Below are 23,772 nucleotides of genomic sequence, written 5' to 3' on the forward strand. Positions count from 1 at the left end.
CAGAGCAAGCACCATTGTTCCCTCTCGGACCCCTCCCCCACATACAGCATCACAACCCAGCAACTGGGTTGCTTCACCCGGGTGAACACCTAAGTCTCCGCCCCTCATACGTAACAGGCATGCCAAGACAAAGAAAATGGCCCCAATGAAAGAACAGATCAAAGCTCCAGAAAAAATACAACTAAGTGACCAAGAGATAGCCAGCCTAGCACAGTTCAAAACACTGGTAATCAGGATGCTCACAGAACTGGTTGAATTTGGTTGCAAATTAGATGAAAAAAATGAAGGCTACACTAAGTGAAATGAAGGGAAATGTACAGGGAACCAACAGTGATGGGAAGGAAACTGGGACTCAAATCAATGGTGTGGACCAGAAGGAAGAAAGAAACATCCAACCAGAAAAGAATGAAGAAACAAGAATTCAGAAAAATGAGGAGAGGCTTAGGAACCTCCAGGACATCTTTAAATGTTCCAACATCTGAATTATAGGGGTACCAGAAGGAGAAGAGGAAGAGCAACAAGTTTAAAAGTTATTTGAACAAATAATAAAGGAGAACTTCCCCATTTGGTCTAAGGAAATAGACTTCCAGGAAGTCCAGGAAGCTCAGAGTGTCCCAAAGAAGTTGGACCCAAGGAGGAACACACCAAAGCACATCATCAGTACATTAGCCAGGATTAAAGATAAGGAGAAAATCTTAAAAACAGCAAGACAAAAGGAGAGAGTTACCTACAAAGGAGTTCCTATCAGACTGCCAGCTGATTTCTCAAAAGAAACCTTACAGGCAAGAAGGGGCTGGAAAGAAGTATTCCAAGTCATGAAAGGCAAGGACCTACATCCAAGATTGCTCTATCCAGCAAAGCTTTCATTTAGAATGGAAGGGCAGATAAAGTGCTTCTCAGATAAGGTCAAGTTAAAGGAGTTCATCATCACCAAGCCCTTATTATATGAAATGTTAAAGGGACTTATCTAAGAAAAAAAAGATAGAAAACATCTCCAGTTAAATGACAGTGAACTCACAATAATTAACAACCACACTGAAAACAAAAACAAACTAAGTGAACAACTAGAACTGGAACAGAACCACAGAAATGAAGATCACATGGAGGGTTATCAACAGAGGAGTGGGAGGAGAGAGGGGGAAAAGATACAGAGAATAAGTAGCAAAAATGGTAGGTAGAAAATAGACAGGGGGAGGGTAAGAACCGTGTGGGAAATGTAGAAGCCAAGAACTTATAAGTATGACACATGGACATGAACTAAAGGTAGGAAATGTTGGTGGGAGAGGGTGTGCAGAGTGGAGGGGAGTTAAGAGGGGAAAATGGGACAACTGTAATAGCATAATCAATAAAATATAATTTAAAAATCTATTAAGAAAGAATAATATTTGCCTTGGCTGATGTGACTCTGTAGACTGGCCAGCTTGTGAACCAAAGGGTCGCTGGTTTGATTCCCAGTCAGAGTACATGCCTGGGTTGCCAGCCAGGTCCCCAGTTGATGGTGTAGGAGAGGTAACCACACATTGATGTTTCCCTCCCTCTCTTTCTCCCCCGCTTCCCCTCTCTCTAAAAGTGAATAAATAAAAGCTTTAGAAAAAAAGATCCAGGAAGAAATGAAGATTACACTAAGTGAAATAAAGAAAAATCCTCTAAAAAGTTTTTTAAAGAAAGGATAATCTTTTGAACCCCACGCATCCGCACATGATACTGTAATTGTGCCATTTACATGCTACTTACAGGAGTTAGAGCACAAATGGAGGATTTGGTGATAAGGAATAGGATCAGAGTTGCCCAGTGAATATCAGTGTGTTCCTGTGAACACCCACAGCAGAGATGCATTTTGGAGTGACACCGAAGTCTGCTGGCACCTGTGAAATCAAAGGCCAAGTACAAGGGCTATGTAATGCTCTTTTGTTGAGGAAACTCTAACATATGGTCTCAACCTCAGATTTCATAAGAGAGAATCACTCTCTACAAACCTTCCAAACCCCCAAACCTAGCTGGCCTGTGTTTCAGCCAAGGTCTCAAATACCCACAGAGGCCAAGTCCTTTGTGTATGTGATTGGCCCAGTGTCCACCTGGCTACAGAACATGGCATTAGAATCCTACAGGTGCCTGCTCTAAAAAGTACAGGTTTTCAAACTCCATCTGAGTCAGTGCATCATATAATGGCCCCAGGATTGTGCTTTTCTTCCTAACAAGAGCCCACCTAAAAGCAGCAGAGATGAAGAGGCCACAGCCCTCTCCCCTGAATCCCTGGCATAGCCACAGCCATCAAGGTGGTCCGGAAAATGGATGAGTTCTTCACTGTTACTGCCTCCCAAAGCAGGATTAAGAAGGATTTTAGAAGCACTAAAATGATTATGGTGACCACCCCCGCCAGAGATAATTCAACATTAAAATAATAATAGTAAGCCATTAAATAAATAAAGTCAACATACTTCTATTTTTTTCCATGATATTTAAATGATCTTTTGTAAAAGTCAAATACCAAATGATTTCCAATTCTCATTTTCTCTCTCTCTCCCTGCACTCCTGCTTAGCTGGTACTCCAAAACACAAAGCTGCCTGACTGGCTAATCCTACCCCAGGGGCTGTATTGGGTGACAGGTGGCAAGGAGATCTAGAAGAGACAACTAGACTAGAACTGCGGTCTTAGCCAGTATGGGCAGGGTTCTGTGCTGGGCCCTGGGCTCCATGCTCCAAGACTGGCTGAGACCTAGCTTTGAGGCTAGGTCAGTGTTCCAGTTGGACCTGAATTAACTAAATAATTAGGACCAGAGAAGTCATTTTACCCCAAACCCACCCAGTGGGCTGATCAAGCAAGTCTCCCAACATCAGGCTTTTTGGAAATAAAGCAGACCTGTTAACCTGGGTACAGAATGGGACAGTAAATACCTACAGTCCTTTCTTTCTATTAGATTTCCTGTACTTGGTCCCAAGGCAGGACACTTTCTCTACTGAGCATCTCTCTCTGAGTGGATGGGGCAGGACACTGGCTGGACTGCTGTTCTGTCCTCATCACCAATCACATCTTCAGAGGGTCATGATGGCTTTCAGTGATGCCTCCAAAAATACACTTCCATCCCTGCTCCCCTGCAAGCCCCTGGCATCCAAGAGACATTTTAAAACTAAAAATCAGATTATGCTTGTCACATGTTTAATGCCCTCCAAATGTGTAAACCTTCCCAACCTCTGACCTGACCTGTAAGGCGCTCCATCATCTGGCTTGTTCATGGATCTAGTCTCATTTCACTTCTCCTCACTCACTCTGCCTGTGATTGTCTTGATTCCAGAAACACACTAAGGCCTACCCTTCCCTAGGCCTTTGCACTTGCTGTGCCCTTTTCCTAGACAGTTCATCTCTCAGATCTTCCCATGGGTGGCTTCATCTTGCCATTCAAGCTCCCTTCTCCAAGAGGTTTTCTCTATCCACCCAAACTCATGATTGTTCCTCCTGTCCTCCCTGAGTCACTCTCTCTCCTTAGTAGAATAAGGTTTAATTTCAGACATTTATATGGAACTACAAATGACCCCAAATAGCTGCAGCAATTTGGAAAAAGAAGAACAAAGTAGGAGGGGTCACAATACCTGATATCAAACTATATTACTGTAATCAAAACAGCCTGGTGCTGGCATAAGAACAAACACATAGACCAATGGAACAGAACAGAGAGGCCAGAAATAAACCCAAGTCTCTATGGTCAATTAATATTTGACAAAGGGGGAAGAAGCATAAAATGGAGTAAAATTAGCCTCTTCAACAAATGGTGTTGGGAGATCTGGACAGCTACATGCAAAAAAAAAAAAAAATGAAACTTGATCACCAGCTTACACCATACATAAAAATAAATTCACGGTGGATAAAGGACTTAAATATAAGTCGTGACACTGTAAAAGTCCTAGAGGAGAACATAGGCAGGAAAGTCTCAGACAGTGCAAACAACAACATCTTCACTGATATGTCCCCTAAAGCAAGGGACATAAAGGAAAGAATAAATAAATGGGATCTCATCAAATTAAAAAGCTTCTGCATGACTAAAGAAAACAACATTAAAACAAAAAGAGAACCAACTATATGGGAAAACATATTTGCCAATGATACCTCAGACAAGGGTTTGATCTCCAAAATATATAAAGAACTCACATGACTCCACTCCAGAAAGACAAAAAACTCAATTAAAAAATGGGCAAAAGGCTTGAACAGACACTTCTCCAAGGAGGACATACAAAGGGCCTAGTGACATATGAAAAGATGCTCAGAATCACTAGCTATCAGAGAGATGCAAATTAAAACCACAATGAGATACCACTTCACACCGGTCACAATGGCCATCTTAAACAAATCAACAAACAAGTGTTGGAGAAGATGTGGAGAAAAGGGAACCCTAGTGCACTGTTAGTGAGAATGCAGACTGGTGCAGCCACTGTGGAAAACAGTATGGAATTTTCTTAGAAAATTAAAAATGGATCTGCCCTTTTGACCCAGCAAGTCCACTGCTGGGATTATATCCTAATAGCCCTGAAGCACCAGTCCAAAAGAACCTATGCACCCCAATATCCATAGCAGCACAATTTACAATAGCCAAGTGCTGGAAGCAACCTAAGTGCCCATGAGTAAATGAGTGGATAAAAAAATTATTGTACAATTACACAATGGAATACTACACAGCAGAGAGAAAGAAGGAGCTCCTACCCTTTGTGACAGCATAAATGGAACTGGAGAGCATTATTCTAAGAGAAATAAGCCAGGTGGTGAGACAAATACCATATGATCTCACCTTTAACTAGAACATAATCAACAAAAGAAAAAAGCAAACAAAATATAAACTGAGACATTGAAATTAAGAACAATCTAACAATAGCCAGGGGGGAGGGGACAATGGGGGAAGGGCTTTCAGGAACCCCCATTTCCCCCCCATTTTCCTATAAAGGACACATGGACAAAACCAAGGGGGAGGGTGGAAGCAAGGGAGGGAGGTGGGTTTGGCTGGGGTCAGGGGGAGTGGTTAGAGGAAAATGCAGATAACTCTAACTGAACAACAATAAAATAATTTTTTAAAAAAGAAATAAAAACTAATATAACCCCCAAAATAAATAAATAAAGTAAAATATGCAAATAAAAAATAAGGTTTATTATTTTTCTGGCACTTACCGCTATCTGAAATTACCTTTTTCATTTTACAGAAACATTTGTTTAATGAATAAATAATAATGAATATATTTATAATTATATTTCAGTATATTTACAGTAAATGTTGATTGTATTTAAGTATATTTATAATAAATATAGTTATACTTAAATGTATTTATAATGAATAATTAGATTTAAATAGATTTGTAATAAATAATAATTAATATATTTATAATTGAATGTGATATATTTAATAATATAAAAAATAAAATGATAATGAATAAATTTACTCACTCGCTGTAGGTCTCTCCCTACTAGAATATAACAGCCTTGATATCTGGAACTTAGACTGTTTAGTTCACTAACAAACTCCATGTGCCCGAAATGCTGCTTAATGTGAAGTAGTTACCTCAGTAGACATCTGTCAAACAAAAGAATTAATCAGCATTGTGCACTGACAGCAGTTCAGTAACATCAGAAGAGGGGGGTTATTTCTCCCTAACTCACTCACTCCTATAGTTCTCTTATTAGAAGCTGTAGCCATAACTGCTACACCTAAGTCCTTCATTTTGCTCAGAAACCAAGTTTAGTTCAGGGTCCTCACTATGGTGAGTTCATTATCCAAACCCTTGCACATGTGAGGCTGAATGGACAAGTAAGCAAACTAAATCTTAATATGAACATGTGCGTTAATGGCCTGACCACTTAAGAAACCAGTCTCTACTCAGATGCACCCCCACCCCACACCCTGCCCCACTTACTGTTCTGCACTTCACAGTCTGTGTTTGAAACTATTCTGATTGACAATTCTTGTCACCATATGACAGTACAATGCAAACAGGAGGCAAGCAATTAAAAAGGGAGGCTGCATATCTAGCAAAACACACAGGACATCATGAAATGAACGTGAGGGACATTAGAGGTCTCCTGGAGTGATGTGACATGCCAAACACGGACAGTGAGAGCCTGGCAGAGGGACACCGGGTAACAGTGGAAGAAGAGATAGTCAATAAGAATGATATGATAGGCATATATGATGCCTTGAATACCAAAGGATTAAGAGAAGCCCTTGAGAAACCTGGTGACATGCTCAAATATGTTTTGCAAAAATGACCCACTTTATGATCCTGCTGTGAAAGTCAAGCTTTACAATTCATCTCAGAAAGTGAAGGATTTCATATTGGACCATCATGCAATTTTATTAAAAAAAATTATTAGCCCTTCCACCAAAAAGCAACATGGCTTCCTTCTTTGTTCACCCTGGTGCATGGTTAGAAAAGATAAGACAAAATAAACATGTTTTCATAAACAATCATTTTATTTTCAAGAGAAACTTGGAAGCACATCTTTGAAGTTCATTATTTATTGTGAAATAATGACCCCTAATTTTAAGTGAATTTACCTGAGGGCTGTGTTTTTCAATATTAGCTGGACAGTTCAGCCTTCCTGGGGAGCTCTGAAAAACCCAGATGGCCTGACTGAGTAAGAATCTCTGGGGGTAGAACTGCCCATCAGTATTTTCTGACTCACCTCCCCATGTGCAGCTTTCATTGGAAATATGTTTTAAGGTATCTTTATCCAAAGATAATAAAAATCTGTTCTAACACCAGGAAACTGAACATTTGTATAGTCAGGGAGTTATTTTTGCTTTCTTAACCCAAGTACCCAGGGGCATGGGCAAACTTGATCTTTTTTCCTCTTTCCTGGTTTCTCAAGGCAAATTCATCACAATGGGAACCTAACAAAGGCCTATATTGCTGGGCCCAGGGCCCTAGTCTCTGATAAGCTTTGGTTTGGGGCTCTGAGCTGGACTTTCAAGCCTAAAATTTGAGTGGGACTTGTCGCTGAGATGGGCATCAAGCTCTGGGCCCTGTGTTGGCTGTAGTTCTGGGCCGAACCAGGTTCTGGCACTGTTGCTAGGCTGGGTAGGCTGGTTAGAGGGAGTCTACCTCACTCTGAGCACATGGTAACTATCCAGAGACTGCTCAGAAGTAGTGTCCCTTTGCTGGGTTGGCTGGTGCCACAGCCACCAAATCCTTCCTCAGGACCATCCATGTGAGCTGCTCACAGGAGGGTCCCTCTTGGAAGACCATTGAGAGGCTCTGCTAATGTTCTTTCCTCCCACTGGAGAAAGGATGTCCAGGACACAGCTGTGCCACACCCCCATTCAAGGTCTTCCTTCAGGACTGCAAACTTGTGAAAGTGGAGCCTTGGATGACATTTGCACTTCTCCAGACCTCTCTGCCCTGAGTCCAGTATTTCCTGAGTTAAAGATGAAAACTCTAAATGCAAAGCTGTCTTTACATGATCCAGAAAAGCTCTGTCTGGCCCTCACCCAAACTTGGCATAGCAGGTGGGCTAAGCCTACTCCTGCTGGAGTGTGATGCCTCCTCAGGCTCCTTGCCTGCATTATCCTACGTGTGTACACCCACACACAAGCACCCACACACATAGATCTGCACCTATGTATATATGTGTCTACGTGAGGGTGAAGAAAGGACTGGTGTCCTCCTACCCCTATGCCCAAAAAGAAATGCAAATAGCATTAATAGTTGTTTCTTGTTAACCCTTTTCTTGCTACCCACTGATGTGTTAGTACTATTCAGAGGGTTTTTATAAGCACTCAGGCCCTGGGGTTAGAAAGACCTTGGTTTATGATTCAGTTTCCCCATCTATAAGTGTATTTATTAAATTAACATACACTTACACAATACTTACCATGTGCTAAGTAAGCATCACTCTAAAGCACCGGACAAATATTACTTCTTCTTATCATCATAAAAACCTCATGAGCTAGATACTGTTGTTACTCTCAGTTTACAAATGTGGAAATGAGACACATGTGAGTTAAATAACATGTAGCTAATATGTGGCACAGTCAGCATTCAAACCTGGGTAGTCTGGCCCCAGAACCCATGCTCCTCATGCCACCTTATGCTCAATGGTGGTGCCTGCTTCACTGGGTTGTAAGGAAGACCCAGGAAGCCCTGAACAAACAACTGACCAAATAATTATTTCTTCAAAAACTTCTAACATTCTGCAGATTATCGATATTTTAGAAATAAGAAGATCAAGGCTCAGGGAAATAATTAACTCAGTCAAAATCACCCGAGTAAATTAGTAAGTAGTGAAACAAAGATTCAAACTCAAGCCTGAGGGCCCCAAAGTTTATGCTGTGACCACTGCATGACATGACCCCTCTAGAGGTCAAATACATACCTGCTGAAGAGACTCTGACTTGTAAAAATTCACAGCCGAGCAGCCTTATCCCTCTTCATGACTTTTGCTGGCTGTGTTCTAGGATGAGGCTAGGTCCCACACTACTGGGATAAAAAGGAAAATACTTAGATTGGGGGCTGAACCATGGAACTTGAAAGCACTACTTTTTCCTGGACATTTGTGACAACAGCTCTAAGAGTTAAAAACATGAATGTCCTGTTCTCCAGACTCTTTCCCCACCCTTGCCACCTCTGTTGTTTGGAAGCTACTCAGGACCATGTCAGTCCTTTCGGTCACCCCAACCCCAAGGAAGAGATGACATTGAACTTGGTCCTTGTGGAACCCAACCTCCTACCAGATATTCCAGAGACCCCAGTGCTGAAGGGACCACTAGGAGGGCCACTGTTGGGCCTGGTGAACCACTGCCATAGGCCCACTTTTGCCCTGTGGACCTTCCTTTTGTTCCTCAAATTAGCCAAGCCACTCCCACCTTGGAGAGCCTCTGTACTGGCAGCTCCTCGGCCTGGAAAGTCCTTTCCCTGGGTCTGCATATCCCTTTATTCAGGTCTGAGCTCAAGTGTCCTTCCAGGCCTGCCTACCCAAAATGGCCCACCACTTGCCCTCACCCAATGAGTAGTGGACACCACAACACCCTATGGTGTTTCCTTCAAAGCACAGTTGTCCTGTTCGTTTACTCAGTAGTCTATAGACACTCTACCCAATAAGAATGTAAGTTCTGAGGACCAGAATCTTCTGTCTTGGCCACTAGCAAATTCTTAGGACTTAAAATAGCTCTAGTACACCATGGATGCCCATTAAATTTGGAAGAAAGGAGGGAAAGAAAGAAGGAAGGAAGGAGAGAGGACAAAGATTGAATCAACCAATGGTCACAACCCAGTTCTCAGACCTGCCCTCCCAGGTTCACATCACCTCATCACCTGTCACCATTGGATCTGTTCCTCTGACCAACCACCTTTGAGTTTCTGAACACCTTAACTGCTCTAGTTCCCAAAAGAGTTTTTCTCTCTCTCTCTTCATCACACATGTTGCCTGAAGCAACATGCCCTGTCTCTTACTTTTAATTAACTTTTAATTAACCTGTGGATCCCAGCTTAGACATGATTTCACTCAACATTCAGTTAACAAAAATCACTCTACTAAGTTATTAAGTGAAAGAATTCTTGGTGATGAGGAAAATGCTTTTAGTTTTAATCTTAAGCCTTTCTATGTATACTGTTTGAATTTTCTATACACATATATACATTTAATTTTAAATGGATTATCATAATATAGAATAATGGACTGCTTCTCCTATTTTTTATAATATTCCTCTGCATTGGAAAAAATATCCTAATAAATGTTACTTTTAAATGTCAGGACCATAGTGATTTACTTATTACAGCTTTATTGTGTAGTTTAGTATCTTATAAGAAGTCCCCACACTGAGCTCTTTCATTCACTCTAAATTTTTTTCTAGCAAATAGCCTTCAGCTTCCCAAGTAGACTATTCTATCATCTGGAAAAATGATAATTTCATCCTGTTTTGTCTATTGCTTATAACTATTCGTTCTGTTTTATTTCTTCTTGCCCTAGACCTTACAGAATCATAGTATAATAGAGGCGGTAGTGGGCATTCATATCTCATTCTTGATTCTAATGGAATATTTCTAAGATTAACCTTTAAGAAGGAGATGCCCTTCCTCATATGAAAAAAGTATTCTTCCATTGTCTGAGCCAGAGATGAACCATCAGCACAATCATCTCTACCCAGGATGAGGTTGTTGTCATAACAAAACCAATCTTTGCATTTGTACTTCAACACTTCAGGAAATCCTTCTGGCTTTATCTTCCATGCCAAACATCTTCCCCAGGGACCTGGGGTCAGTGGGTTCTCACAGCCTCACTCTTGACCTTGACCTACCCTGGGTTCCCATCACCTATCACCTATAACTATTGCATCTCTCTCCCAGACCAGCCACCACTGCACCTCTTCCTGATTTCACATTCCTGGCTTCTGCTTCTCTCTGCCCCAGTGCTTTAGCTGAAATTGTGAGGACAGTGCTTATCTCTGCATCCAACTCCATCTTTGTAGTGCGTGTGTTGTCAACATCTCTCTTGGTTTCATCCTCTGCAGTTCATGAGCAAGTGCACCCCCATCCTATTTTCTTAAATCTACTGATATAGGGAAATACTCATGAGAATATGTAATTGAAAAGAACAGCATGATCCCAATTTTATAAAACCATTTGTATGTGAAAGCACAGGGGGAGAAAAAGCCTGAAAGAAAATACATGGGAATGCTAATTGGAGATTATTTCTGGGAGCCAGCAACATGCTACTTATATAAATGGCCAAGCTCACTTTTTGATGAGTGTATGACTTGAGGTGCCAGCAGGTTCATTCTCAGTGTGGAGTCATCCTCAGGGAAATTCCTGCTTCTCCTTCTTTTTATAATGCTATTTAAAATCTCACGGCAGCACTAGTGTATCTCTTCTAGTCCTAAAATACCTACCGAAGTCAATGGTAGTAATAGTTATAATTCATTGAGCTCTTACCATGTGCCAGGAACTGTAGTAAGAGCATTGCATTATTGCCTGGTTAAGAGTTATGAGTCAAGTGCTGAGAACAGGAACTGGCACTGAAACTTCTATCACTGCCTCAGTTAATTCTCACGAGAATTCTCTGAAGTTACTATTATTGTCTTCACTCTGTAGAAGGAGAATCTGAGTTTAGGGAGGTAATTTGCCATAGGTACCTCAAGTGCTGAAGACCCAGGTGGAAACTCTAGCTAACTGGAACTCTCATGCCCCATTGGAAGGGGGCTGTGGATGTCTATCTGCAAGGGATTGCTGCCACATGGACACATAGAACAGAGATCCTTGTTTTTAAAGAGAAGCTGTAAATCAGGCTTTCATGTGCCAAATCCTAAATTTTAAATTGCAGAAACACATGTAATTTTCTAAAAAATGCAACAAGCCCTGATTGTTGTGGCTCAGTTGGCTGGAGTGTCACCTGTAAACTGAAAGGTTGTGGGTTCGATTCCTGGTCAGGGCAAGTATGAGAGGAAGTCTATTGATGTTTTTCTCCCTCCCTCTCTGCCTCTCTTTAAAATCAATAAGCATGTCCTATACACTAAAATACTGCACATAAAACAAAACAATAAAACACAAGCCACTTTGCAATTCTTGACACCTGCCACTATCTGCTTTAGAAGTGTCACCTGGATTATGTCCTCTGCTCTCAAGGAGACTCAGACTCTTCTTTGCTCTCTTTTGCTCTCACAGACTTTGTGCTACCTCACAGCACAGAAATCTTTAGACTAGGGGTCAGTAAAATTTTTCATAGTCAGATAGCAACTATTTTCAACTCTGCCATCTCTGCCACAAATAAATACTCAGCATTTCCATTATAGAGTGGAAGCTATAAACAAATGGGAATGGTTGTATTTCCATACAATTTTATTTATCAAAACTAAAATTTGAATTTCATGTATATGTTTTATGTCATAAAAAAATTCTTCTTTTGATTTTTTTCAACCATCTAAATATGCAGAAACCACTTTTAGCTCATAGGCTGTGGAAACAAAACAAAACAAAACAGGTGGTGGGCTGCTAAAGATCATCAAAAATCGGAGATATTTCTCTGGAAACTAAGTCTTAGCCAGATCTAAGTCCTCACTCATTTCAAGCTGCCTTAGGCCACCTTGGGTAAGGCCCATGTCACACGCAGATGCATTTGGGTAGGTCCTTATTACCACATGGTTCTGACTGATCTGTTTCAGTAGAGTTTGCATTTCATCTTAAGCTGAACCTTCTCTTCCCATGAAATCTTTGTTGGAGGATGTAAGACAGCTAACAATGGGTGGTCCCACAATCACTGCCCGTGCCCTGCTCAGTGGATCCTGACATATACCATGGGGAAAACATGGTCGATGAAAAAGCCACTGGTCTAGTTCGATAACAGTGGAAGGCCTACAAAATTATCATAAAGCCACCTAGCAAAGGACTTTGTTTCCAACTCTAATACGTGTTGAAGAGAGAAGATGGTTAGGAACTTTGGAATCAGGCAGACTTGCCCTTAGAGGGAGATGCTTAGAGCTGTGTCCTGGAGGAAATCGCTTACTTCACTAAGCCTCAGTTTCCTTCTGAAATGGCAGAACCATTAAGGATCATAATACTAGGTGCCTCGTATGACTGTTTTGAGAGCTAAAGAAGATAAAACAGGTCAAGTGCACAGAATGGTATGTGGTATATGGTGTGTGCTCAGTGTGAGTAACTTATTCTAACTTATATTCAGCCAGTTGGAAAGGAAAAGGGAGCTTAAAAATAAACAGGGACATGTGGATAAACCTCAAACATCTAAACAAAAAAAAGGAAAAACAACAAAAGGCCTTTTTCAATATCAGGAAAGAAGTTATGAATTTCTCTTTCTCCCAAGAAATTCCTTGAGTCTTTCAGGCTCCTCTCCAGGACACCCCTTCTTGTTTCTGAGTCCATCATTTACCTGGTGAGCAAAGAAGCAGAACCAAGAGGATGAATTCATATTTCATCATACTTATTGTAAAATGCCTCTGGCTTGAAGTCTCCTTATAGTTGGGGTTAAATATACACTATTATTATTATAAGATAATAATACAAATAATAATCATGGCTACCATTCATAGTGTAATGGGGAAAACCACAGGCTCTGAAGGCTGGATTCAAACACCAATTACCCACTTTTAACTGTGACACCTGGAGTCCCTCTGTACCCCTACTACCTGAGTAGCCTCATTGTCAAATGTCAATATGAATAGCCCCTGCCTCCTGGGGTGGTGGACACATGTGAATGGAAGAAAAAATGTAAGGTTTCTGCTCTTCTCCTGGCCCATTGGAAGCACTTTAAGTGGTGGCCATTATTCTGACACACCTAGATCTTTGCGAAAACAATTAACTCATCTTCATATATCACCTTATTTCATTCTCACAGTAAAAGCCCAGCCCATGTGATTCTAAACCTTGTCCACTGTCCATGACACCACTTCTCCCGCTACCTCTGCTGGTAGGGACCAGAACAATAATGCATAACCCCATGCTGTTTGTGGTAAGAAGTTCTGAAATTGTTTGTCATGCATAAGAAATGGAAGAACCATTAAGCTGCCCCCAGAGATTGGTTAATTGGATAGTTAACAAACACCCACAATGATTATCAAACACCCACAACAAGTTAAGTCAAGCTGATGCTTAAGAAAGAAAAGGAAGTGAAATGCTGACAGTCAGTTTTCCCAAGATGCAGCTGTGCAGTTCTGTGCCTCCCAAAGTGGTGAGCCACACAGCAGAGCTCAGCAAACTCTGGTCCGGGCCAGGGCAGGGGGCTGGGAAGGACCTGTGCCAGGTATGAGCATTACCAGAGACAGCAGACTACTCCCGAGATGCCTGGAATCTCCACTCAGGAGCCAGCAGATCTCAACTGGAATCCTAATGCTTCTCTTTCCTCGTGTGAGCACAAGCAAAATTTCTATGCACAATTTCATTGTCTGTAAAATGGGAAGGTAAATTGTATATGGAAATTCTACTTCCTTTTCCCGTTTTCCCTCACAACTTGGGAAAAAAGGGAAAAGAGAAGACAGTCCTCATAATGAATGCTTAGGCTTCATAGTTCTTTGCACTTCTAAATGGATCCCAAGATCATGCCAAACCTAGGAAACAGAAAATTTCAGACTTTTTTCCCCCTCTACTAGCCTTCTTTCTGTGCCCTAAGAAAGATGCTGATGGGCCAACATATGCACATCCTGCAAAGACCAGGAACAGGTCTTCACAATGCTGGGCAAGGACCCAGCTGGGCCCAGGGGTTCTGTCTTTCCCCCCAGCTCAGGACCATGTTTGTTTCCACAGGGGCTTTCCGAGGGGTGTGCAAGAAAATAGATCACTTTCCGGAGGATGCTGACTATGAACAGGACACAGCGGAGTATCTCCTTCGTAAGTTCTCCACTTCTTGGATCTCCCTGGGGGGAGGGAAGGGTGCCCTGTGGTCACTCAGCTGCCCTGGAGTTTGAGGCTGCTCATAGCCATTCCTAGGAATGAATACATGCATAGGACCCTTCAGGGGACCTTTGCTACTAGACAGAGACTTTCAAGTGGATCTGATATCTCTAATTTCAATTAATAGAAATAGAAGGGGAAAAATGTAGGCAAGTCAAAACTGAAGATTCTTTGTAGTCTGCATGGGAGGAAATTTAAAGAATTTTCTTTAACTGGAATCCAAGGTTTCACCTTCCCCAGAGGGCTGATTTGAGGTGCTAATGGGAAAAGTGCTAATGGGTGAGGTGCTAATGGGTGAGATCTTAAGGGGCAAGACCTGGGGGAATAAGTGCAAGCAAAATTCACCTCTTTGACTTCCCTTCCATTTCAATCCTACTAGGACAGGGCTAGTGTCTTTGTAGGATTGTCCCAAGGTCATACCCCAGAAATTACACGGGGCTGTCAAATACTGCACATGGGTTGGCCAAAGAGTGTGGTGGCTTAGAGCAAGGACTCTGGAGGCTGGTCAACATGGACTTTTACTTGGTTTGATTCCCTACCAGCTGGGTTGGACTTTATCTCCAAGCTGCACTTTAAAGCCAAGCTGCTTTATCTCTCCATCTCTTAGCTTTCTCTATCTAGTCAGGAATGAGATTATAATGTCATCCATCTGATGGAGTCATAAAAATTAAATAAAGTAATGTACGTTACACTTAGCTCCAGGATCAACATGTCATCATGGAGCTATATGCATTAGCTCTTTTTGTTACATGAGATGAGTGATGGAGAAGTCCAGCTGCAGACATAGGCCTCACATTGACCAAGGTGCAGGGAGAACTTGGGATTTAATGTTATTTATTTGTAACTTCTTTAATGAGCATGTGTATACAGTTCACTTGAAAGGAGAATTCTAAGACATTGATGAATTTTATTAGGGAGTGTTTTTGTTTCTTTTTAAACTGCTTTTAAAATAAAAACTCCAAGAAGTTGGCCCATTCAGATTATGCATGTAACTCATCACTCAAGAAGTGTTTTTACAATTAAAATCATTTTTAGCTCTATTCATGGCTGCTAGTCTGCAGATGGGCTGTGGGCCTGTGTATGAGCCTTTAATCACTTAACAGTGTAAGTGGTATGGGGTCAATTTGAAAATTATGTTGTAATTTTTACAACATGAACATACCATTTATCTCCTTTCAGTCCTTACCCATTTATGAGGACTTACCCAAATGCTTACTAGGATGTCTTTATACCAACAGCCCAAACAGATTTGCTGTGAGGAATAAAGGCCATATTTAGAGACATGGCTTAACCAAAGTTTGGGGATGACAGAGATTACTTGGGCCCCTCAAAAGAGGACTTTAAAGTCATACCCAGTGGGGTTTCACCAGAGTGCTCATAGTTCTTCTTTGTTTTTCTTTCCTAATTGATGAAACATTGTGATGTTTGCCCTGCTGAAGACTAAACAGAACTGTGACTTCTATTTCACAATTTGCAAAACTGATTTTAAGTCCTCCAGAGCAGTCCATTTTTTTTTCTGACAAAATATGTTTCTTCCTCTGGAAAGATGGGGAACCACACCATGGTCCACTTATGCTCCACCATTAGCCACAGAACCAGACTGAGATTAAGGAGGGACCTTAACCAGCACACAAATTTCCTGCTGAGAATATGGGAACCATTGACCCAACTACATAGGGCCAGGGCATGTTCCTGCAGTGGCCCCTGGTCCCCAGTGTTTGTGATGCCAGTTCCTGGTGTGACTACACTGTAGTGGGATGGGATTCTGCACCCTGATTTTTCTGCTGTTTCCTCCTTCCTGCATACTGTTTAGTAAGAGGCAGCTTAAATTTACAGCAGAAGGTTTATTTGCCCACAGGTCCTGGGGACCAGAGATGCCCCATAATAGAACACTGGACTTGGCCAACCCCTGCTCAGACACTGATGGTGGAACTACACTGGAATAAGCTTCCCTTCCCTGCCCCAAAGACCCCAACAACTGCAGGTAGTTTAGAAAGAAGAAACAAGGAAGGAAGACAGTAAAATCTATTTGTTCTGAAGCCACCACATGTCCACTGGGCTAAAGCAAATCCTGAATAGGAACCAACCAGCTTAGGAAGAAATAGCAGTGGCAGCCATCTGGTTGGAGGCAGACAAGTGTATCCAGGGTTCTCAGGCTTTGCCATACCACATTTGCCGGGTACAATGGGGTTGGCCACCAACGAATCACCAAATGGTTCCTGTACCACATGGAACACAGCCATGCTTATACATCTCATAACCACACATTTCAAGTATACACACCAACCCAATGCTGTGCAAATGTAGGTATGTGCTGGGGAAAAGCCTGCATTTTGGTAACTATAGATTAATCTCATGGGATTCCCAGGACCTGGGTTGGCTATATATTTATAGGGCCCAGTGCAAAATGAAAATCCTGGGCTCCTGGTATAATATGTAGGCAAAAACAAAATTTTCCTTTCTTTTGCAATCTCTCTCTTTTAGCCCAGCAGAATGTCTTATATTTGCTATTTAATATCACATACCTTTCTGCATGGGGACACTCAAAGGTGCCTGGGGCTTGCACCCAACCCTGATTCTCTTTATGTCCATGTCCAACCCCCACCAGGAGTGGAGAGTAGCAGTGGTCATTCTTTGGATAGAGAAGTGGCAGCTGAGGACCCATCCCAAGGAGAAGGGGAGTTGGTGATGTGGTGGGTGGTGGGATTCTACGTGAGTCAAGGTTCCAAGCCCCCAGTGTATGCTGTGATGGTCCATCAGACTTCCTTACAAAACACAGATTCAAAATTAAAATGATTAATAAATTCAGAATATTGACTGCAAAGGTGCCCAAGCACAGGGCCTGGTGGCTGCACAACCCTCATGCTCGTGTTAGACATAGGCTCTGTCCCCAGCTCTCACACTGTCCCTATAGGCATCCCATGCCCGGGCCTGGGGCTGGCTAGGGACCAGGCAGAGCCCTCTCTCCTTCTCTTTGCAGGGGCTGTGAGGGCCTCCAGCATCTTCCCCATCCTCAGCGTCACATTGCTCTTCTTCGGCGGGCTCTGTGTGGCAGCCAGCGAGTTCCACCGCAGCAGACACAATGTCATCCTTAGCGCAGGCATCTTTTTCGTCTCTGCAGGTGAGCACTTGGCCCCAACCCTGAGATCTGCACAGACATGGAACCTTTGCTGCCATGGCCATGGGGACAAGGAAAAGCAAGAAAATGCTCAACTTGTTATGTTAAGAATGAGGGCCCATGAGCTTTAATCAGAACCAGAGATGCTGACACTCTAGCTAAGGGTGGCATGAAGGAAGGACAGAAGACAGGTGGCAAGGTCAACCCAGAGAAGGCAAGACTGACTAATAAGAGAGTGTATGTCTATGCTTGCACACAGTGGGCAGGGGGCATGTGTGGTGTGTATAGTTTGTGACCTGAAAGACTGAGCCAGTGTGCTTGAAAGGGGTCCAATGTTTTGTTCACTGGGGCCTCTTCATACACTATCTTTGGCCTTTTCAGGTATGTGTTTGTCTGTTTACTATTGTTCACAGCTCTTCAAGTGCTTGAATCTTTATAACTCAGCTCTAGGAACAAGGGAAACCCCAGAAATGCCAGGGCAGATGTTGTAGTCAATGGCAGCCCTGACCAGAAGACAGCCCAGAGTGTCTAGGAGGATGAGAGATAACCTTAGGGAAGGGGTCCTACTCTCTGCTTTCTCTCTCTGCCCTTCATCTCCATCCTCCTCCATGCTCCTCATCTACCTCTCTTTCCTCTGGGTTTCCTTCCATCTCCTCACCATCTTCTCCCACCCCACCCTTCAATCAATGCCATCTGAATGAAATGCTTCGGGAAAGCAAAGAACAAAGTAGAGGGCTGGTAGAAGGGGGCTTCCCTCTTTGGTGATGACCTTCAAGCTTTGCCCAATAATGGCAGAATATTTATTGAAATGGGAATATTGGAGAATTGCATAAAGTGGGGGGGTAAGAGACGCCTACCCTCCTGCATTTGAATTCTGGCTCTACCTGTGGGGCCTTAGGCATGTTACCAACTCCCTGTAACTTGGTTTCCTCCACTGTAAAATGATAATAATACTGTTTACTTCATAGGATTGTTGGAAATGGGCTGAACATAAAAAGAACAATATTACTTTCTAGTATTGGAAAAGCAGCAATGACATAGTCTTAGTCCCTCTAAACCCTTCTCTAATTCCTTCCCCACTGTTTCACCTCCTGTGAAGTGAGGAAGTTAGACTGAGTCCTGCTCTAAATCTTTAGGTACTGGCTGCAGCAATAGAACTTAAAGAAGGCTGCCATCTTGCCCCAGAGATGTGGTCACACAAAGGTGGCTGTTGCCCTGGCCACATTCTGTGCAGACAGATGGTCAAACTGGCAAAGTCAGAGACTTGTGTTACCAACAAGAGCTCCTGAGCCCCAACTGACCAAGAGGATGATGTATTGTGTGGACATGAGGATTTCCTTGACAGGAGAAGATCATTATTTCGTCCCCTGAGGGGATTGTTAGGGAAGATTGTGTCACCAGCAACTTTCTTCTCACAAGAGGTACTGTGAGAGATGTCAAGCTGATTAGACACCAGGAAACTGGGAAATCTGAGGGCAGTGGCGAAAGCCCTGAGAAGCAGCCAGAAGTGTGGGATCAAGTCCTGGACCTCCCTCCTCCACTGACCTCCCCAAGGAACCCAAAGAACCTTGTTTTCTCCAGCTGTAGAAGGAAAGTTTGGAAGGATTCAGCAATCTCTAAGGCTCTTTTTTGCTTAGCTGTTCTAAAGATCTATGGTCTCAGGCAAGCAATCAACAACTCTTTATTAAGCATCTACTATGTACCAGGCACTGTGCAAAATGCTGAAGAGCATGGGCTCTGAACCAGGCTCCCCTGTGCAAATATTGACTCTACTACTTCCCAGCTGTGTAACTTCAGGCAAGTCCTCTAACCTTTCTGTGCCTCAGTTTCCTCATCTGAAAAGCAGTGATAATAATGGTTCTACCTCTAAAAGCTTTTAAGAGGATTAGATGCCTTGGTATAAAGTGCCTAGAACTGCCTAGCACACTGTAACTTCTCAATACACAGTAGCTGCTATTCTGTACATTGTTCCATTTAATTTTGATGCCATCTCAACTCATGCACTTGTTCCACAAATATGCAGCACTCTTGCCGTGGGTCAGGCTCTGAGCTGGGAGATGCCTCCTTGGCACCAAACAAAATGACCCTACTACAGCCTGGGAGCAAGGAGCAAGTGGCTGCCCACATACCATCAGCTCTTCCTATATTGTGTTGCTGAAAATTGAATCTACCCATGGCTAAGGGACCATCCTCAGTTCAAATCCCACTTCCACCATTTCCTAGCTGTGTTGACTTGGGAAGTTACTTATGTTCTCTGTCTCTCAGTTTCCTCATCTGTAAAAGAGTAGTAATTTTTTTTAAAGTGGGCTTGTTGTAATGCTTAATTGAGATAGTGCATGCAAAGACTTTGCACAGTGCCTAACAAATAGTAAGTGCCCTGTAAATAAATGACAACTCACTCAGTTTCCTGCCTTCTTTAACCTGATCTGACATCTGAGCTTCTCTTGGAACTTTTTTATTTCTCAACAAGACTTCCATTTGGAGCTTCCCAAACTTAACCTAAATTTTCCTGCTGGCAGAGGGAGTCAGGAGACATTGCAAGAAGCCGCCTTCAGTGAGCTGAAATGTCTTTAAAGTCTGTCTCCGATCAACACTTAAAAATTCATGTGAATTCTGCTCTCTCCTTCTCACTATATTTATGTTCATTTTAATATAAAAGAATGTGCCTGCCCTACTAATCTTCAAGTGAAACTGACACTGCAGGAAGAGAAGCTGCTTTTCATCCTGTGGTTTGCTGCAGCCTGACATAGGGCTGTCTGTGTCACCCCAGATTAAGAACAGCTCAGTGACTAGAACTCGATGTCTACCTGCTGAATGCCTGTGCAGAGTAATGCCAGGAGGACCCTGGCTAGAGGGAGACCCTGGCCCTGCCCTCAAGGGATAAATCCTAGATGGAGTGTGGCTAAAGATCATGTTTAAAATATGAATTCCCCTTAATGCATGTTTTCCACCCAGTCAGAATTGTAGAAGTAGAGCACAGTCCAGTGGCTCCTGCCCTGCCAAGCTTTAACCTTTTGGTTTCTGGACCATGGGGAGATCTTGGGGATCTCTAGGAAGAGTATGGGGTGCTCATGGAATGGAGGAAAGACTCAGGAGGCCACTGAAAATTATTATTTACCAATTGGTACTAGGAACTGTAATGAGGGACAGCCTCCATTCAGCAGAACCCTGCAGGTGGTCTGAATTTGAAGGCAAAAAGATGCCAGCTGATGAACCAACCTCTCTGAGTCATTGTTGGTATCAAGGCCTGGATGTGGCCCTTGGAACAAAGGGACAAAAAAAAAGACATTCCACCTCAGAGCAATAATGTGAGAAAGGTGGTAAGACATGAGCAGAGCCCTCAAACCCCAGATTCTGTTGTTTTTTACTACTCCCTAGAGAATAAATTCCTCTCTGGTTGCCTCGGCAGCTATTCTTGTGCTATCCTGTTGGCACTTGGGAACACTAAGTTGGCAGACCTTGTCTGCTAGGAACATCACATTTGTGTTTTCTAAATCCTGATGCTCTAACAACAGCTAATCTAAAGCAGTATCTTATCCTGTGCAGATAAGGAGACTTAGGAGCTGCTGCACTTTCCCCACAGGCTGATTAGTTCTCCAGACTGCAGTTTGGGCCCCACACACGTCTATTGGACAGCTGCAGCTGGATTTCTGATAAGCACTTCCAACTCAGTGTTTCCAAATCTCTTCCCTTCTCTAAATCTATTCTCTCTGCCATTACTTATTTTAGCTCAAGAAGCCACCAATGTCCTCATGACCCAAGCTAGAACCTTAGTAAGTCATTCTTCCTCTTACACTCCATAGTCAAAAGCCTTTCATTTCCTGGCTCACCCCTCTTCAATGTTCAGGATCTGGCTCAAATATCACCTTTTCTTCACAGGGAAGAGCCTTAGTCATCTCTCTCCCTTGGCTCCTAAATCATTTTGTCTATGTCTCTGATAGCACCCTTCTTGTCTGTTGCTCTAATTGCATTTACATGTCAATCTCTCCTAGTAATGGTGAGGAACTCAGGGCAGGGACTTGTATCTCATTCACTACACCATCCTCATGACTTCCTGCTGAAGATTATGTTTTGATAGAGTGAATTGTTTCTAAGGGAAAAGACATGTGTTCCAAGTTCTACTGCACTTGCTGTGGGAGTCAGGTATCTTCTTTAGCTGAAGGCTCACCATCTGGGACTGAATTCTTCATTTCCCAAGAGACAGGCCATGCAGAAGAGCTCAGCAGGATTGGATTTCTTAGCCACAAATCCATTCTCCTCTCTCCCTGTTACCTCCACATTCTCTATAAATATTTCAAGACTGCAAGTGACAATTACCTCTGAGGTTTATTTAAAAATGAATTTTTCTTTTACCTTCTCTTAGGGTTAAGCAACATCATCGGCATCATAGTTTATATATCGGCCAATGCTGGGGACCCTGGGCAGCGTGACTCTAAAAAGAGCTACTCGTATGGCTGGTCCTTCTACTTCGGAGCCTTCTCTTTCATCATCGCAGAAATTGTGGGGGTTGTTGCCGTGCATATCTACATAGAGAAACATCAGCAGTTACGTGCCAAATCCCACTCAGAGCTCCTGAAGAAATCAACTTTTGCCCGCCTGCCACCCTACAGGTACAGATTCCGGCGGCGGTCAAGTTCTCGCTCCACAGAGCCTAGGTCCCGAGACCTGTCCCCCATAAGCAAAGGCTTCCACACCATCCCTTCCACCGACATCTCAATGTTCACCCTCTCCCGGGACCCCTCAAAGATCACCATGGGGACCCTACTCAACTCCGACCGGGATCACACTTTTCTACAATTCCACAACTCCACACCCAAAGAGTTCAAGGAGTCGCTGCATAATGATCTGGCCAACAGGCGCACCACACCTGTTTGAACTGCCCTCTGCTATCTGCCCTCCTCCCAGCACAGCCCTGGGAGATGCACAGAGGTGTCTCTGAGGTTGCATGACACGGTCCTCGTGATGGTATTATTTTTTACAAAGAATGAAACCAAATGGATTCAGCCCTCTCCCACATTCTGTCCCTCACCCTTCAGGTCCTAACTAAGTCCTCAGTTCCTCCCCGCCTTCAAGCCAATCCTATGACACCATTCTTCTCTGTGTATCTGTGCCAGATGTTTTCCCTTCTTCCTTCTTTACTGGAAGGACCTCCATATTCTTCCCTCCATGGAAGAGGATTTCACTCAAAGTCACAGGTGGTGGCTTGGGGTGAGGATCCCCAAATACCCAGGCATCTGCACAGTTGTCTCTATTGTCCACTCACAAATCCTCAGGACACCAACTGCCCAGCTGGCCCTGAGGGAGGCATTCACCTTTCCGTGTTAGAAAAACAGGACCAGAAATCAAAGCTGTCAGAGCCCTGAAGCAGCTAATGTATTAAGCACTCGTGTAATTAAACGTTTTGCCTTGTAACCAACTGAGCCAAAGTGTTTTGTTGCTTCTGGTTATTTCCTGCACAAACTCACTGCCCTGTGGTTGAACTGGAAGCTGAGCTTTATTCATCCATACTCTGGCCAATAGATAGGATACCCCTTCACCTCTTGAGGACAGAAAGGTGCTCCCACCAGTGTCAGAGTTGGGATGTCCCTCACCTGAATCCCTGGGATAGTTGGAGGCCAGCACATGTTCAAAAACCTGGTTCTTGCACCTATTAGCTCTAGGATCTTGGCTACATCCACCTAACCTTCAAGGCTCAGTCTTCTCATCTTAAAAATAGAACATGGTATAGTGCTGTCCTCCATAGACTTGTGAGGTGTAAAGAAAACAACACATGTAGAACAATTACCACATTGTAAATTATATCTATGTGTAAATATACAAGAGGCACCCCCAAAATCTGGAATTTATTTATAAAAAATTATGTATTTGTTCTTACACATTTAAACTTCAGTCACCTTCAAAGTGCTTTCCATTTGACACAATGCATCTATGGAGACATTTTTTCACTGCTCAAAACAGTTTTTTAACTCATCAGTTTTGATGCCTTTTTGTGCTTCTACCATTTTGTTTCACCTCTTCCACACTGGCAAAACCTTTCCCTTTGAGGACTTTTTTTCATCTACAGTGTGGGTGGGCACAAGGGTTATGCCGTTTTTGGTAAAAACCTGAACACTCAGTGGTGTGAGTAGGTGCACTCGTAAATCACCCATCATGAAATGGGCGAATGTGTTGAAAAAGCCTTAAAAAAATTCAAAGAAGCCAAAGCCAGACTCTCACAACAATGCCAGCTGCTACACTGATACAGATGGGTTCCTAGAACACTCACTTAGTGTGGAAAGCCTGTA

The 23,772-nt window shown here is 42.9% G+C and overlaps 1 protein-coding gene across 1 annotated transcript in view; it reads left to right on the forward strand.

Moving 5' to 3' along the window:
• CACNG3 (calcium voltage-gated channel auxiliary subunit gamma 3) overlaps positions 1 to 22,876 on the forward strand; it is an 80,886-nt gene extending 58,010 nt beyond the window's left edge. Inside the window, exons 2-4 of the mRNA XM_045849130.1 lie at positions 14,224 to 14,307; positions 17,351 to 17,491; positions 21,852 to 22,876. Coding sequence (XP_045705086.1) covers positions 14,224 to 14,307; positions 17,351 to 17,491; positions 21,852 to 22,363 — 737 coding nt within the window. The 3' untranslated portion in view covers positions 22,364 to 22,876. The remainder of the gene's footprint in view (positions 1 to 14,223; positions 14,308 to 17,350; positions 17,492 to 21,851) is intronic.
• Positions 22,877 to 23,772: the final 896 nt, after the last annotated feature.

This window comes from Phyllostomus hastatus, unplaced genomic scaffold (assembly GCF_019186645.2).
Source record: "Phyllostomus hastatus isolate PE091 unplaced genomic scaffold, TTU_PhHast_1.1 phas_contig_64, whole genome shotgun sequence".
In the NCBI taxonomy this organism is placed as follows: domain Eukaryota; kingdom Metazoa; phylum Chordata; class Mammalia; order Chiroptera; family Phyllostomidae; genus Phyllostomus; species Phyllostomus hastatus.